General features: G+C 50.8%; 6 protein-coding genes across 6 annotated transcripts; 4 read left to right on the forward strand and 2 right to left on the reverse strand.

Annotated features, from left to right (window-relative positions):
- The first annotated feature begins 2,736 nt into the window (after positions 1 to 2,736).
- Positions 2,737 to 4,944, forward strand: BO83DRAFT_381304 (putative NAD+ kinase). Its single transcript, XM_025531957.1, has 5 exons — positions 2,737 to 3,092; positions 3,150 to 3,200; positions 3,262 to 4,228; positions 4,283 to 4,559; positions 4,612 to 4,944. Exons 1-5 carry the CDS (start codon positions 3,054 to 3,056, stop codon positions 4,793 to 4,795), a joined length of 1,518 nt encoding a protein of 505 aa, XP_025384720.1. The 5' UTR covers positions 2,737 to 3,053; the 3' UTR covers positions 4,796 to 4,944.
- A 967-nt stretch (positions 4,945 to 5,911) lies between these two features.
- Positions 5,912 to 7,268, forward strand: BO83DRAFT_381305 (trafficking protein particle complex subunit 5). Its single transcript, XM_025531958.1, has 2 exons — positions 5,912 to 6,364; positions 6,442 to 7,268. Exons 1-2 carry the CDS (start codon positions 6,075 to 6,077, stop codon positions 6,932 to 6,934), a joined length of 783 nt encoding a protein of 260 aa, XP_025384721.1. The 5' UTR covers positions 5,912 to 6,074; the 3' UTR covers positions 6,935 to 7,268.
- Positions 7,039 to 8,998, reverse strand: BO83DRAFT_381306 (microfibrillar-associated 1 family protein). Its single transcript, XM_025531959.1, has one exon. It carries the CDS (start codon positions 8,852 to 8,854, stop codon positions 7,373 to 7,375), a length of 1,482 nt encoding a protein of 493 aa, XP_025384722.1. The 5' UTR covers positions 8,855 to 8,998; the 3' UTR covers positions 7,039 to 7,372.
- Positions 8,999 to 9,183: 185 nt separating this feature from the next.
- On the forward strand, positions 9,184 to 10,100 carry BO83DRAFT_381307 (putative ssDNA binding protein Ssb3). The gene is made up of 3 exons (XM_025531960.1): positions 9,184 to 9,562; positions 9,662 to 9,716; positions 9,806 to 10,100. Exons 1-3 carry the CDS (start codon positions 9,317 to 9,319, stop codon positions 9,871 to 9,873), a joined length of 369 nt encoding a protein of 122 aa, XP_025384723.1. The 5' UTR covers positions 9,184 to 9,316; the 3' UTR covers positions 9,874 to 10,100.
- A 208-nt stretch (positions 10,101 to 10,308) lies between these two features.
- BO83DRAFT_117676 (putative GATA transcription factor (Ams2)) lies at positions 10,309 to 14,242 on the reverse strand. The gene is made up of 4 exons (XM_025525986.1): positions 14,054 to 14,242; positions 13,823 to 13,976; positions 11,767 to 13,754; positions 10,309 to 11,715 (listed from the first exon to the last, which is right to left on the reverse strand). The coding sequence occupies exons 1-4, from the start codon at positions 14,091 to 14,093 to the stop codon at positions 10,382 to 10,384; spliced, it is 3,516 nt and encodes a 1,171-aa protein (XP_025384724.1). The 5' UTR covers positions 14,094 to 14,242; the 3' UTR covers positions 10,309 to 10,381.
- Positions 14,243 to 14,936: 694 nt separating this feature from the next.
- Positions 14,937 to 15,702, forward strand: BO83DRAFT_391954 (mRNA splicing protein SMD2; the record flags this gene model as incomplete). Its single annotated transcript, XM_025532917.1, has 4 exons — positions 14,937 to 14,959; positions 15,081 to 15,113; positions 15,353 to 15,601; positions 15,660 to 15,702. The coding sequence occupies 4 exons, from the start codon at positions 14,937 to 14,939 to the stop codon at positions 15,700 to 15,702; spliced, it is 348 nt and encodes a 115-aa protein (XP_025384725.1).
- Positions 15,703 to 16,287: the final 585 nt, after the last annotated feature.

Below are 16,287 nucleotides of genomic sequence, written 5' to 3' on the forward strand. Positions count from 1 at the left end.
AACGAAATTAGTCTTAGCTGGTCTCCAAATTTTCCTTTCTTTTTTCTTTTTTTTTTCTCTTTCCCAATTCAATTTGATTTCTTACAAGTACTTGTGCAGTTGTGCTTGTCTATCTGCTCATCACACTCCTCATTCGGATTTCCCCCTTCACCTCCCTCGCACCCTAGTGCCTCCTTTGCATGATGCTAATCGGCAAACAGCGGGTATTGCCACAATCCACCAGCACCACTACCACCAATGAAGTATTGTCGAGGGATGTCTGACCGTTGGTGGGTCAATCTAGTTCAACTCTTGCGAGCAAATAACGCGTCCAGGATCCTGTCAATCAGACGCTACCTGACCTATGGATCTGTAAAAAAGTGATCCTTTTCCTTCTCGGAGGCTTGGTCTCATCATGGCCTTACGGAGGAAGTCAAAGCCAGCTGGATGAGTGTAGTGGCGGTATGCAGATTGACCCTCCCTTCGAAAAGGTAAACTGTTGGCGATAATCCCTCCATTCCTAATGGAGTCGTGCGTTGGGGCCGCCCGCAAATTGTCAAGTTTCTCCCACACAGATTTCTCGGGCTAAGCGGCCTTGGATATATTAGCTATTCTCCGGTGTCTTGATTAACCTTTTACGTAGGCGGATTTCCATGCTCGGCCGAGTAGGGAAATGGTTAGCGGACCACGGAGTACTATCTACACAAGAGACCGAGAAAGTATGGTTCCCTTTCCACTTGATGGGGACCGGGACCTGCAATGATTGATGATGTATGGACGACAAGTTGAGTTCCGGCCATGACTGGAGTTCGGAAAGCCACATGGCTGACTATTCGTCCCGCCCCAATAGTCGATACTTTCTCTCGGTAGTGGAAGTTTTCTCTGATTGTCTCTTGCATCATCCGGGGTACCCTTTGTGGTTTGTGGCTCAAGGCTGGAACTTCCCATCGACAGCCGATGCTAAAGATGGAAAGAAGACAAGAAAGACAAGAAGTCCCCTTGTCGTAATCTACGTGTCCAGCGACCGTGTACAAAGTTCGAAGGAGAGATGTGCAAAACAAGTTTTTGGAACACGGCAAGTCATCGTCGTGACGCTGCAATGTCCATCCTCATTCATTCAACAAAATCCTCGCAAAACCGTAAATAGATGAAGAGGGGCAGAAACGGGAGCCGCGGGATTGTCGGGTGGTTGTTGTGGTGGTTGTTATTATTACTACATATAGGGCAGTGGAGCCCGGATTATTCGGTGGCTGGCAAACATGGCACGTTGTTGTTATGTGTGCCGGTTGTTCCCAAAGGGCTGATCACCTCACTTTATTGCTCCCTAAATTAGCCTCGACCTGACTTTGACCTGACTTGAGTGACTATCTGGTACTGACCATGGCTAACTAACTATGGCCCGCTGCTAACGCGCCTAGATCGAACTGGCCTCGGGGGGCGCGTGGGTTGCGAGTTATTGAACCTAACCCCGATGACTACTGGATTCAGTTAGTTACTATCTACTGTGTTCCACTGTCTTGTATTATTATTATAATTGTGCCCCAAAGAAAAAAATTAAATAAATAAATAACCACTTGCCCAAGACGGGCTAAGAAAGTCTGTTGTCCGCTTGTCTCATGTGCCACGCATCCTCATTCCCACTTTGCCGCCTCATGACATCTCGACCGTCTTCACAGTTCACAGTTCACACACAGCCATAACCCAGTATCATCATCATCCACTTGCAGTGAAACTAGACTTACAATTCCCCTCGTTTACTATTATAGCAACTGACTATATACTTCGGACGTGTCACCCATCGTAAACAGTCTCCACAAACCCTATACCATACCTGATGATCCAAATGTTGTCTAAATAGTAACTATACTGGTCATTCTGCGCTCATCAAGCTCACACGGTAGTACAGTACATACAGTAAAAGCAAAGTAAAAGCCACTTTAGACTTTTCGCATCGCGTCCCGCAATGACCTGAAACTAGATATATACGAAACTCCCCGACTCGATTGCTTTATTGCTTGATTAATTGCTTGGTTGATGCCTATCTACGGTAATGGACCTCCGTTGTTCATTTACGGAGTATCTTTCACTACTACATACTACTTTCCGTCTTTGCGCGGTCCAGATTTCTAATTATATCACCGAACGAAACGAAACGAAACTATTGATTTCGTAGTCCTTCTAGAAGGAAATGAAATATTGAAGGCAACTAACTCTCCGAGATGATCGGATCGACCCTACATAGTAGCTTGCCTCACTTGGTTGGTTGGTTACGTGTGGAACAATGAATGCTGTGGTAGGAGTAGAGTAGTCATGGTTGTGTGTGTGCGTGGTGATGGATGGATGCATGCATTAGGGACGATCTGTGTAACGCGTGTTTAGTAGTTGATGGGGATCGCTTATTATCGGGGTTTGGGGTGAGGTTGAACTGCTGGGGTTGAACCTTTGTTTTGTTGTACGTAGTTGGTTGTGTGGGATGTTTGTGTCACTGTGTGGGTACTGGTTACGATGAGGGTTGGTGTTGGTTGTATAGTACTTTTTGGATTGCCAATTCGGTGTAGATTCTTCTGTAGTAACTGCCTGTGTATTGCATCATGGTCGTAGAGGAAGCAGTCAGTACTTCTAATTACTCTGATGCCATCGACAATGCCATGTAGAAAGAGGACATAATGTTGAGTGTATCCCTATCCGTCAACCACTACTAAAAATATATATCTACATCGCCGCATGATCACACCCAACAATCACAGCAAACCTACAATCGCCACCAAACCATCACAAAAACCCCTGTTGAATCCCATAATTTACGTAGATATCCTACGAACACACCCACCACCAAATTCAATACTCCCAACTTCTGCATCTACACCAGCTCCATCACATTGACACCAATTCATGCACCATGACCGCCGGACCGGCAAACGACGTCATACCCGCCGCCTTTCTTTCACCGTTTGCGGCCTCTCATCAACCCACTCCAACCTGTACAATGACGACCACGCTATAGTGTCATCACGATCAGCGTGATTCGACATATTTGAACATTCAAAATAACCAAACTCACACACCCACGCACCATGGCTGGAGAGGAGGAGCCAGCATTACACCGCGATCACGTAGGTTGTCCAGCAAATCCAGAAATCATCGCAGAATGAAGCTAACTTTTTTGGAAGAGTCGCGGCGGGACAGATGGTTATTCATCAGATACGCATAACCAGCTCGAGGTACTTATGGTCTCGATACATCGCAGTGAATGAGTGACTAACACAAGACACATCCTGCTAGGTCGTCCTCCAACCCGAATGCAGCCATCGCCGCAAATCCTCCCTTGTCATGGCGGACGATCCCATGACGAGACCTGATCTTTCGCATGCCGACCAGACGACAGCGTGCTTCGTGCACTCGTTGATAGCAGGGGAATGGGGGGATCCGACGAACAAAGTGAAGGTGCTAGAGGGGGTATTGAAGGGGACCAAGGATGAGAAAAATGAAGAAGAAGCAGCAATGGAAGAGGACGACGAAGATGAGATAGAGAAAGAAATGATGCAATCAAGACACCTGACGAAGAAACAGTTATCCGATATGGCGTGGAACGTGCGCAAGCTGTCCAAGAAGCTGGACAGTATCAAGTTGAAACTCACGGTCAAGACGGTATTCCTGGTCACCAAGGCGGGCGATCAATCGGTGATTGGATCGACGAGGGAGGTCGCCAGGTGGCTTCTGTCGAGGGATCGCGATACGCAGTATAATGTGTATGTGGAGAAACGGTTGGAGACGGATCCGGAGTTCGGTGCAACAGAGATACTGAGGGAGGAACCGTCGGCGAAGAGTCGGCTGAAGTACTGGGACCATGAACTGGCGGCGGAGAGGGCTCATTTGTTTGATTTCGTGGTCACGCTCGGAGGAGATGGTACTGTGCTGTTTACGAGTTGGCTGTTTCAGCATGTGGTGCCGCCGGTGTTGTCGTTCTCGCTTGGTTCGTTGGGCTTCTTGACCAAGTTTGACTTCAATGAGTATCAGAAGACGCTGTCGGCTGCGTTTAAGGATGGCGTGGTCGTCAATCTACGACTACGGTTTGAGTGCACGATTATGAGAAGTAATCCATTGCCCAAGGGGGAGTTGGGCCCCGGTGGGAAACGGGATTTGGTCGAGGAGTTGATTGGAGAAGAGGGTGATGATACGTTAACGCATAGACCGGACAAGGTGCTTCAGATATTGAATGATGTTGTTCTTGACAGAGGGCCGAATCCTAGTATGTCCTCTCTGTAACCTTGTCGCATGGAGTGCTTGCTAAATGTTTATATAGCTATGTCATCGATTGAGTTGTTCGGCGACGATGAACATTTTACAACGCTGCTTGCTGACGGTGTTTGCATAGCGACACCAACCGGCTCAACTGCGTATAACCTCGCAGCTGGAGGGTCATTGTCTCATCCGGACAACCCTGTTATTCTCGTCACTGCAATTTGCGCCCATACACTGTCCTTCCGGCCTATAATCCTGCCAGATACGATTGTTCTCCGAATGGGAGTACCTTATGATGCCAGGGCGAGCTCATGGGCCAGCTTTGATGGTCGGGAGAGGTGAGTTACGTCGACCAACCCATATAAAAATAGATGGCTAATCAGAACACAGAATTGAATTACACCCAGGCGATTATGTGACGGTTTCCGCATCGCGATATCCATTCGCGAATGTTCTACCCCGTGGTCGGCGGGGAGACGACTGGGTGCACACTATTTCCAAGACACTGAATTGGAACTCTAGACAGAGGCAAAAGAGCCTCGACCCGGTGGATGAAGCAAAGCGCAATAAATAGGGGCTTGCTTGCTATGCAAAGAGCATATGGACATGTTTACGATTCGATATACAATTTTACCAAATACGGAATTTTATGCATACTGCCATAAACATGAATATGAACATATGTAAGATAACATGGGAAAGGAGAACTACCTCCGAACAAAATGATGCGCGCTAAACTTGGCGAGAAACCGAACGTTCGATTTCTTTCGTAGCGGAGGCTGGTGATGAAAATTCGGCCTCTCTAGAATCTTCGTATGGGTCGGCGGGTTTCCCGGGCAGCCTGAGGCCGACTATAAAAAGGGTCTTCCCGCACCGAAATTTTTTTCTTTCTTTCTCTCGCACTTCAACTCATGCGTTGAGGAAATCTCAGACGACACAAATCTGGTCGATCGGAATTTTATGATAATTCCCATTGAGTGCTATAGCACTTACTAGCGACATTTACTTTCTCACCTACAACCATTGCGTTGTGCGACTAACTTGGTAAGTTCTACAACTCTTTTTTTTTTTCTTTTCTTCTGCTTCGCAATCTACCTGCCTCAAACGACCAGAAACCTTCGCCTCAAGGCGAAGGCTTCTTATGATGAAAACTTTTCCTACATTCGCAGTTTCCACGCTAGTCGTCGCCATGAACCCATCATAGACGGCTCTGTGCGCAATACTTCCTTGGATGTCTGACTTGGTCGTCAAATTTTTTTTTGATTTTGAATCACCATTGGTTTTGCCGCGAGCGTATGCTAATATTGCTTGCTTAGAATAGGTTTATCGGCTTTGATAGCTTTGATTTGTACCCTGACAGGGTTTGATATTGAAGGAGAGGAAGGGCAAGTTGAGACTTCGTCGATACTTGCTCAGGGATTAGTTAGATTTATTCGCAATGAATATTTGTTCGATTGAAGATTGTTCGCTCGCAGATTCTTCGTAGTAGCCTACCCGTATATACTGCAAATTGTAGTCCTTCAAATCTCTAGTAAGTAGACTTCTCTGGCGGCATGCGGCTCAATTAAGCCTAATTCCAAGCACCTGAGGCCATCACCGAAACTGCATGACTGTGCCCCTGCCTCCCCGTAGCTTCTTTCCCCCATGCCGCCTACCGGAGGGACATCTATCAACAGCTTCGCCCGCTTCTCGTCGGCCATTCGATTCCACCTTACACTCATGAACCAGCATGATCATATCGCCTAATCTTTCCTACTGAAACCCACCAGAATGACCGACTAGCCCAGCCTGAACAAATCCCCTTTGTCGTCATCCACCATAACCAACTCTGAATACCTACACATACTGTCAACATGGCGCAACCCGCCCGCCACGCCGCAATGCTATCCATTAGCAACAGCGGCCCAAACCTCCCCGTGGCAGCAGCAGCAGCAGACAGACAACAACCAGCACAACACATCCACACGCAATCCCAATCAAGCCAGGGTCTGCGCGTCCCGTCAAACCGCAAAACCATCTACGATAGACACCTGAACCGCAGCCGCAATGCGGAGCTTAGCCGGGCTAGCTTCGCCTTTCTGTTCGCCGAGATGGTGACTTATGCTCAGAGACGAGTCACAGGGATTCAGGATTTAGAACGACGGTACGTATAAGCTTTGCTTCCACAACTCCCAATCCCCCCCAAACTTCCAAACCATATACTAATGATTGATATTGTAGATTGAACGAACAAGGCTACCCCCTTGGTCTCCGACTCCTCGACCTCCTCTTCTACCGCACCATGTCCAGTTCCACATCCTCCGCTCTATCCAGCTCCTCCTCAACTTCTTCCTCCCCTCCCAATCGTCCCCTCCGCATTCTCCCCCTGCTTCATCTCATCCACGGCCCTCTCTGGCGCCTCCTGTTTAATCGGCCCGCCGATGCCCTCGAGCACTCTGTCTCTCCCGAGACGCCTAATGAATATATGATCACCGATAATGATCCCCTCGTTAATACGTATATCAGTGTGCCGAAGGAAATGAGCATGCTTAATTGCGCCGCCTTCGTGGCGGGGATTATTGAGGGCGTTTGCGATGGGTGTGGATTCGAGGCGAAGGTCACTGCTCATAATCAGCCTACCGAGATGTGGCCCGGCAGGACGATATTCTTGTTGCGCTTTGGGGAGAGTGTTATGGAGCGGGAGAAGGTTTTGGAGAGGGCCGGCGTTAAATAAATGAACGAATGAATGGGATGTGATTGATATCCATAGGCGGTTGATTTTATTTCCTACGGTGTATGATCGGCCATTGTTTACGCAGCGATTTGTTATAGAATGCGAACGGGTTCTTGTGATGTGTGGTGTTATGGGTTACGTCGGTTGGGTGTGGAAAGAGGTACGGTTTATATATGACAGTCGCAGCAGCATTCATTGTTGATGCCGGCGTGATGAGTCCGCTCGAACATATGTGTCTGGTATGTGCAACAGCAAGACGTTTATATTCACGTTGCTGTTCGTCCGCCGAACGAACACGCAGGTAGAGTCTATTCTCCTTAGGAGGCCTGCAGGAGGAAATGCATCAATCATGACCCAATCCATCCTTCATATTAAGATACCCACATAAACGCCGATTAGAAGTAGAATGTCCCTATGTCCTATTTTCATGCTTCTCTTTTACCGTTCGGGCGAAACACTCACGCGCCTCCGTTTCTCCCGATCTTCATAAGGCGACGGGCTCCGTTTCCTGCGACTGCTTGTATCGGGCCTATACCGATCTGCTGAACGATCGCGACGGTCTCGTCGCGGCGAGCGTGATCGCGATCTAGACCTCCGTCTCTCGCGCACAGCAGAGGCATTAGCCCCAGTAGGTCCCTTCGGTCTATCATCACGGTCACGGTCAGGCATGAATCGCTCGTCAGTAATGCCTATGGGAGCTCCACCATCGCGATTCCGAGACCTGTTCTGGAACCCTTCGCCAAAGCGACCTGTGTCCTCTGATTTCAGATCCCTATAGCGCGTGCGTCCCTTCTTTCCAAGCTTCGTCATATCGCGGATCTGCATGTATTGAGGTAGAGTCTCCCGCGAGACATCGTCCGCAAACTTCGCGCCCATGATATTCCTCTGAGCGAGTCCCTCGCGCTCCATGTCTTCGCTGAAAAACGCTCCCTTATGGAAGTACCGCTGCATGTATCCGGCCTGGCCTCGTGTAGCCTCCTTCTCTTCCTCCTGCTTGGCGAGGTATTCGCGATCTTCGCGATCGCGCTCCTCAGCAGTGAGATTCCTGCGCCGCTCGACCTCTTCACGCTCCTTCTCCGCAGCCTCGATCGCTTCACGCTCGCGCTTGATGCGCTTCAGTTCTCGGAGCTTCCACGCCGCGTACTCCGCCTCTGGATCCTTTCCATCCGTATCATCAATCGCTCCTTCTTCGCCCACTTCGAGCTCGTCATCATCCCACGCCCGGTTCGCCTCGCTCCGAGCAATGGCGTCTTTCTCTAGTTGTTCCCGAATCAAAGCGTCGGCTTTCTCCTGTCGCTGTTTCCGACGCGCCTCTGTCTCGGCTGAGGTATCGACCACTGTGCCCGTCGCGGCTTGGCCGTTCTGTGTTTGAGCGGGGGCATTGTTGCGCTTGTCTTTCTTGATGAACGTAGGTCGTAAAAGCACTCTGCGCGGTGCCTCGTCTTCGGAACTGCTCTCTTCTTCGGAACTCTCTTCCTCTTCATCGTCCTCCTCCTCTTCTTCCGACTCCTCCTTCACCGTAGCCGTCCGCGCCGGCGCAGCCGCAACCCTGTCGCCAGCAACAGGAGCAGCCGCCTTCGCAGGCTTGGCCTCATCCTCTTCCTCATCTTCCGTCACAAACCCCTCTTCATCCTCATCCGCTTCTTCCTCCTCAATCTTCACATCCTTAACACCCCGAGCGATCTTCGCCGCGCCCGCAGGAAACGAGCTCGCCTTGGGAGCTTGTCGTCGCTGTTGTTCGAGTCTGCGTCGCTCCTGCTGTCTCTGTCTCTCGGCTTCCTTCTTGGCTTCTGCTTCCTCTTCATCCTCTTCTTCCGATGAGGAGGGCTCCTCTGCGATGGCTTTGCCGGGTCGGTATCTGCTTGGTCGGACGGGGTTTGCGGTCATGCCGCGATGGGAGGAGGGGAGGGGAGGTGGCATGTCGATTGACGAATTGTGGGAATCAATTTAACAATAGAATAAAATTGCGCGAAGTACTATATTTCTCTCTTTGATTAGTAGTGAGATTGAAATAGAAGTGTAGCGCGTGGCGTTTTGTTCTGGATTATACTCTGTTAAAAAAAGAATTACCGGCAGTCGGAGTTCATACTTAGCTCTCTCTCTCCGCCTTCAATTCAATGGAACCTTAGGCCGAGATCCCAGACAAGCAGAAAGCTCCGGATAGTCACATGACCACGCGTCACGCGCGCCGCGCCAATCCCATTTACAAAGTAACTAAACTACTGTGATCAATATCATATCAATATCAACATCAATCCCACCATTACTTGCCCCTCTTTCCTCAGTTCTTCCCTCACTATAAACCAAACCGAGAAACCATTCAACCTACCAACCAACCATTGAACCACAGGCATCGAAGAAAGAAAGAAAGAAGGAACAAAAATGTCCCTCCAAACCCCCCGCATCCTCCCCTCCCACCTCCACGCCTTCCACCCCTCCTCCACCGGCCCACGCACCTCGCATACCGTCCGCATCCTAGGAACAGTGACTGCTCTGCGCGGCGACACGGCCACCATGACGTGCGGAAACCACGGCGATGTGACGCTCATCTTGAAGCCCGATTCGCATTTGCAGATGGGAAAGTTGGTCGAGATTATTGGCAAGGTTGCTGATCTGGATAATGGGAGTGTATGCTCTATACCCTTTTTCCTTTCCCTTTTATTGGTGTCTTTGGGGTTACTTTCTTTAGGATGGATGATGGATAATGGCTGATGTTGTGGTGTGTAGGGTGTCGGTATTAGAGTCCTAGGCAGTACGGATTGGGGGAGTCCGGCGGATTGTGGTAGGTTTTTTTTCCCTCTTTTCTTTTGCTTTTGCTGGGGGGGTTTTGGGGAAGAGGAAAGGATAGGTGCTAATTGTGATTGATTGTAGATTACAAGATCTATGAGCATGTTGTCAATGCTACGCATAAGCTCAAGCCTATCTTCTATGATGAGTAGGTGGGCTGTTAGGGAGGATATGTATAGATGATTGGGTTAGTGAATGGGCAAAGAGCATTTTGAACTACGTGAAATATCTTGCTGTGCTGGGTGGTTACTAGTATCTTTATGGGTCCTGCAGCTGAGGTGTCATTTGCATCGTGTTCGGGTTATTCTTCGGCGTTGGGTTAATTTACAATATCTGTCTAGCAAAATATTATACGGTCGATTACGATCTACTACAAAACAGCTTGTCAATTATTATTCATTTATTGTATGTTAAGCATCGAGTGCTGGTATCTTGTTCTAATCCTTCAATCCTCCCAAGGTTCCTTCCGTAATATCCATCCCATTCAAACCACTTCCAACAAAAGCATACCATAGCCTTAGGTTATCCCCAAAGAAAGACAGTAGCGGCAGATGGCACATCACCATTGCCTATCCATCCAACGCCATCGCTAGAATAAAAACACAGGTAAAGAAATATCAAGTGAAAGTCGGCATCGTCATAACACAAAAAGGAGACTCATTAAGCATCATTGGTAGTCTGGGGTTCCTTGTCCTTGGCTGCTTCTTCAGACGCCTTCTCTTTCACGCCCAGGTCCAAGCTGTCGGCGTTGAGTGCGTCGGAACTGAAGAAGCCAGAGTCCAGGACGTTGTTGTCAACGTAGTTGAAAATATCGAATTGGGGGTTCTTTTGGAGGTCCGGATCAGACAGCAGCGCATTGATGAGATCCTGAGAGTCTTCACCAGCTGGCTCGCCGTCAGTTCCCGTGGGAGACACATAGTCCGAAGGGATCCAGTCAGGCCAATTGCCCTTGTTCGCATCGAGTGCGAAAAGCGCGTCAGCATTGGCAGAAGGTGCGTCCGAGAAGATATCCACAATCATATTGTCTATCCCGCTAAACGCGTCCGTGCTGAAGGCATCATCTGCCAAAGCGGGAAGCCCAAGGCCCTGCGTGCGTGACTGCTTGGGCGTTTTGCTGTGGCGCGATGCCGGCCCCGGGCTGCTCTGGATCCGCTGAAGTCTTTGCGCGGTGACCCTGGTGGGCGTCGCATCGCTGCCGAGTCCCTTCCGGGTCCGCGAAGGCGAATCGCCGGGAAGGGAGTGCCGCTTCTCGCCCAGAACGCTGGCGCGGGGGTTGCGACGCCGAGGAGTGGGGCTGGTGGGCAGGTCAAAGTCAAACTCGGGACTCTCGAAGAGGTCGTTCAGGTCAGTAGAAGTCTGATTTTCCTTGTCGTCAGATCGCTTGTCCGATCCGCTATTGACACGAGGGCTCCGCCGGGGGCTGTTCAAGGTGGAGTCACCTAAAGCTCGCAAAGGCCCGCCCTCATTGTGCGAATTAGGAAAAAGCACTCTTCTCACAGACTTAGGAGTAAGAGCATTCTCACCCGCAGCAGAAGCATTGCGGTGCTCAAGATTTCTAGCTGGACTGGACTGGATCGCTGCTCGGAGGGCTTCCACCGGATCATTCTCGTGCCAACGGCTTCCCGCAGTATCGGTCGATTTGCGCGGTTCCAGGCTGTTTGCGCGGCGTCGCTTGGCTGGGAGCTCCTGGACATCATCATTGTCCTGCACACTGCTCGGCTCGTTCTCGTTGTTTTCATTGTTCTCGTTATCACCGCGGGGAGTAGTGCCATCGTCCACTGGAGGTGAGGATGCATCAGATACGCCGGGCGAAGAGGCATCGGGTTTTCCGGCTTCAGCTCTGACGCGGTTCCTCGCCGATGGAGGGTTACCAGACAGCGGACCGCCGCCCTTGCGGTTCCTGGGAGGGCGCTTCCTCTTGTTGTTGCCGGACTTGTTGTTCCACTTGTTTTCTGGACGCATGCACTTGAACTTATGAAGCCAAAGACCACAGGCTGGAATATCATTAGTGACTGAAAGAATGAATTGACTGGAGGGTTACTTACGATTGCAGAGTAGGACTTGAACAAAGTCCTTATCAGTATCCACTAGGCTCTTCTTGTAGATCTTGAATTTGGTGACCTTTTCTTGATCATCGCGATCCACGGCTTGCCAGAACAACATAGCAGAATCTTTGACGAGATCAATGGCCTCTTCTTCGGTACCATCGATCTCCTTGGACCATGCCCTACGCCAGGTAGGGGTTTCAATCGAGCCGCAGTTCTCACAATAAGGAGGAGCCTGTCCGTCCCGAATGCACTGGGCAAGACGTGCTTGAACCTGCCGCACTCGTCTCGCACCAGCGCCACTGCGAACCTTGCCGTCCTCAGTAGGGGGTGGAGGTGCGGGTGTTTCCGCGACTGAAAAGTCACTCATCGGTCCATTCCAGGATTGTGTGTTGGGCACATGCACATGGGTAGGCATTACCGGATCACTCGCCGGGATAGCACTCATCAGCTGTTCCAATTCGCTTTGCGAGATGGGAGCGGGCGCGAGAGGCTTGGGAGTTTGTCTGATACCGGCACGAGACGATGGCCGCGACCCCGCAGCACTAGCTGGGGCACGAGGAACCGCAGGTACCTTGTCCTTAGCGGTTTGATCCGGTAGGGCATCGCTGGCGGGATAAGTATCATGGTTCATGGGCCCAACAGGTGAGCTTGCTGGCACAGCAGGACGCACACTTCGTTTGCCTCGAGTTGCATCATTGGATCTCGTGCAGTCCTCCAGCGGCGTACCAATATCCTCATCCAGGAGATCGTCCATGCCCCCGCTCATGAAGCCTGAATCCGGGTCAGTGGCCATAGGCGGGAGAACTGGGCTGGAGCGGTTCGGAAAGCCGCAGTCGAGAACGGGAGGCGAAGACGGCATATTGAATGAAGGTTCGAAGATGCCTTGGTAGCGAGACTCCTCCGGCGACTGGGTGTTGTGGTAACCTGGATGATCATCGGCCGCAGTGTATGGTGATGTGTACTGAGGAGTGCTCTGCATTGACGACTCACGCAAGAGGCTGGGCCGGGGGCGTGCTCGGCGAGGCAGTTCATTCGCATGAGAAATCGGAGTTGGCGGGCGAACAGGCTCCTCATTTGAGCTCTGAGCAGCAGCGATTGAAGGATTGACGGGGGTAGGGCGATGGATACGCACGGACGCCGCAGTGCTTGCGGCCACACGAAGGGAGCTGGGTTGCCTCTCAATGTTCAAGTCTGACTTGCCGGGCCAATCCGCACGATACAATTTGGCTCTTTTCCGAGGTTGCTGTTCCGATGATTCATCACCACTACCGTAGCCGGACTGCATGGATCCTCTGCGGCTGGCATATCTCGCATGCATCGGGAGATCAGACTCGCGCATAGAAGCACTCGATGTCGGTCGAATAAGTTCGCTGTGAGATCTTTCCTGAATTTGGTCTTGCTGCTGCGCGGATGGCTGGAAGCCAGGGGTGGACATCCGGCTTCCATGACCAAGCACAGACTGTGAGGGCGACACCGAGCGGACAGACCCATTGGCGGCAATCGAGGGAAGCTCCCTTGGCGTTGAGCCTTCACTCAATAGGCGATGGAACCGCTCAATTCCGGCATGGTCCACAGGCGATGCTGTCCGGTCGGGCAGTTGAGGACGATGGCCCAGCAGACCGGGGTTTTGGCGAAGAAAATTCGTCCAGGCCTGTGCGTCAAAGTCGTGGGGAATGACATTGCTCAGTTCGCGATATCTCTGCATGCTGTCCAGGTACTCGCTCTGCATGACTGTGGGAACAGGAACTAATCGCAATTTGACCTCCAGTGTTTCCTGTGCACCTTTCGAAAATAACCCTAGAACATTCTTGCAGACACGACCGGTGACCATAGTTTCCGACTGATGTGCTGGTGCATCGGGAGTCGGGGAAGACGAAGCCAACACCCATGATAGCATCCCTTGTCCGACGAGGGGCGTCTCATACTCGGAGTAGTCGTAGGCGTACACCGTGTAATCCTGTCCAAGTTTGGCAACTAGTTCCGGACTGTCACATGAAACCATTGCAATAAGTATCCACGTAGTGTCGGTTGACCCTATGGCGAAAGCACTCACCTTGCCGAAACAATGGCTTGAATGCAGGTCTTCAATTCGATGACCCCAATTTGGGTCTTCTCATCGAGGGCAGCAGTCTGAATGTCGAGAAGATGGGGCCATCGGGCCAGACAATTTGTCTTGTTGGCATCGTCGAATGTGTAGAGCACCTTCACTGCAAGTTTCGGAGCCACACAATTAGTATCGAACAAACTTAACACCCCGAAAAGAAAAAAAAAAAAAATTACTCACGCCTCATAGGCCGGACGGAAATCCCGTCCTGAGAGTCCATGCCACCAGATGGAGGAAATCAACCATATGCTGGACCACAAAATCAGAGTGTAGAGTGAGAGGGCTGTAAGGTTCCGGAGAGAGAGAAGAGGTTTGCACCCGGGTTGCTCGGAAGGTATATTTCGAAAAGGGAGTGTCGAAGGTGTAACCCAAACAACAGGGTTCAAGAGATCGACCGTTGAAAACGAAGCAAGGTAGGATTGTAATAATATCGTTGGATATGCGTCTAGCGTTATCGACCACTCAGAAAGGCCCAATTGGCGGGAGTGTCAGCCAGGGGAATGCCGAGGCGTGGATGTACTATGCAACGGAGGTCGCGGGGAAAGAGCCTGTGGAATGCCAACGCGGGACACGGAGCAACGAAAGGAGGAGAGGGTGCGGTGAGGAACCTGAGGCATGGGAGAGAGGAGGAGGTTTAGAAGAGAGAAAAAGGAAGAGAGAGAGAGAGAGATTAAACCAATGTGAGGCACTGGAGGTTGCTCCCATTAACCGCAGGCCGAGGAGTTGGGGGGAAGAAGGGAAAAGGAGGAGGGACAGGTGAGGGTGGAAGGAGAGAAAAAGCGCAGACGCCTTGCATTTGAAGAAGTGATGAAGCTTGGACGAGAGCGCATCCGAGCGTGTCGGACGCGACGTGACGCTCAGCCAATCGCGCGCTCGGCTATTTCCGCTGCTCAAACACGGCAAACACGCGTGGCACGTGACAGCACCCGCGCCAAGCCAGGCTTCCAGAACAGAAGCTGCGGATTGAGATGCTCTCAAGTCGTCCCCGATCAAGTTCAAGCCTGTCCTTGCTGTCCTCCTCTGCACCGGCACCTCCCACCTCATATTTATACTCGCGCCCACCATGTCGACCGATCCCAAGATCCAGTAATTAACCCTCTTTTCCTACCCTCCTTTACATCCCGATGAGTCATTAGCTCTTGTCATGGTGTTATCCGCTTCTCAACCTGCCGGACCTCATTGCTAACCTTGTCTTGCAATTCCATAGGGACCTGCTCAACAAGCCTAAGAGCGAGCTCACGTACGTTATCGAACCCCTCCTCTTCTTCCCGGCTTTTATCAAAGCTTCCTATTCCCGTGTTCCTATCACATGATGCCGGATCCTTTGCACACCCATCATTCCAACTACCCATGCCCATCACACCCACGATATCCGGATAGTGTCCCGCGCGCCTAATTCTCATCGCGCCACACCATATCTATCTATTTATCTACCCACCCATCATCGCCATCTATGCGCTAACCTATTCCCTCATCCAGTGAATACGAGGTTTCCCTCGTTGAGGAACATGAGCTCACTGCCGGTCCTTTGTCTCTTCTCCAAACCGCTACGCGCACACACACCCAGGTCCTGATCTCCTGCCGGAACAACCGCAAGCTCCTCGCCCGTGTCAAGGCCTTTGACCGCCACTGCAACATGGTCCTGGAGAACGTCAAGGAGATGTGGACCGAGAAGCCCAAGGGTGGTAACGGCAAGGGTGTCAACAAGGACCGCTTCATCAGCAAGATGTAAGCAACCACCATTGCTCCCCACCAGAAACCATCCTAACCCAACCTCTTATCACAGGTTCCTCCGTGGTGACTCCGTCATCCTCGTCCTGCTCAGCTGAACACTGTTCACGTGACGCGCTCAATTCCCTTCTCGAACGGTCCTGGGCCGGTCCGGGCTTGGCTTCTCTCTCTGATCGAGCTGAAATCCGACGGAGATGAATTCTAGTTGACACAGACGAATGAACGATACCCTTTTAGTCGTGCGATGCTTACGGAATTGGATGGGATGTTAGATTACATCATCACGTACGATCTGCCTCCCCGCCCATTTAATCCAGCCCTCTCCGGACCTTGGCTCTCATATTCTCCTTCTCGTTTCATATATTGCTATTTTCCGATCTCAAATTTCACCGTTTTTTCACTCTGATTTACGGCGGGGGCAGACTTGGCGTTCTCCGGACTCTTTTGTGTTTTTTTAAAGCTAGAAAAAGGAATCTGAAGTGGAGTATCTCGGCTTGATAAAAGTAGGAGGAGCATTGATGAATCGGGTCTTACTCGAGAGAGAGAGCTAGATAGTCCTAGCCAGGGTTATGAAGTGTATCTGACTTGGTTGGGTATAGTCTGACTGTTAATACTCAGATAAACGATAAAACAATGTACGAGTACACCATTATCGCATTCAGGTAATCGATTATCAATTTGAG

The sequence above is a fragment of the Aspergillus eucalypticola genome (genome assembly GCF_003184535.1).
Source record: "Aspergillus eucalypticola CBS 122712 chromosome Unknown BO83scaffold_26, whole genome shotgun sequence".
Taxonomy (NCBI): domain Eukaryota; kingdom Fungi; phylum Ascomycota; class Eurotiomycetes; order Eurotiales; family Aspergillaceae; genus Aspergillus; species Aspergillus eucalypticola.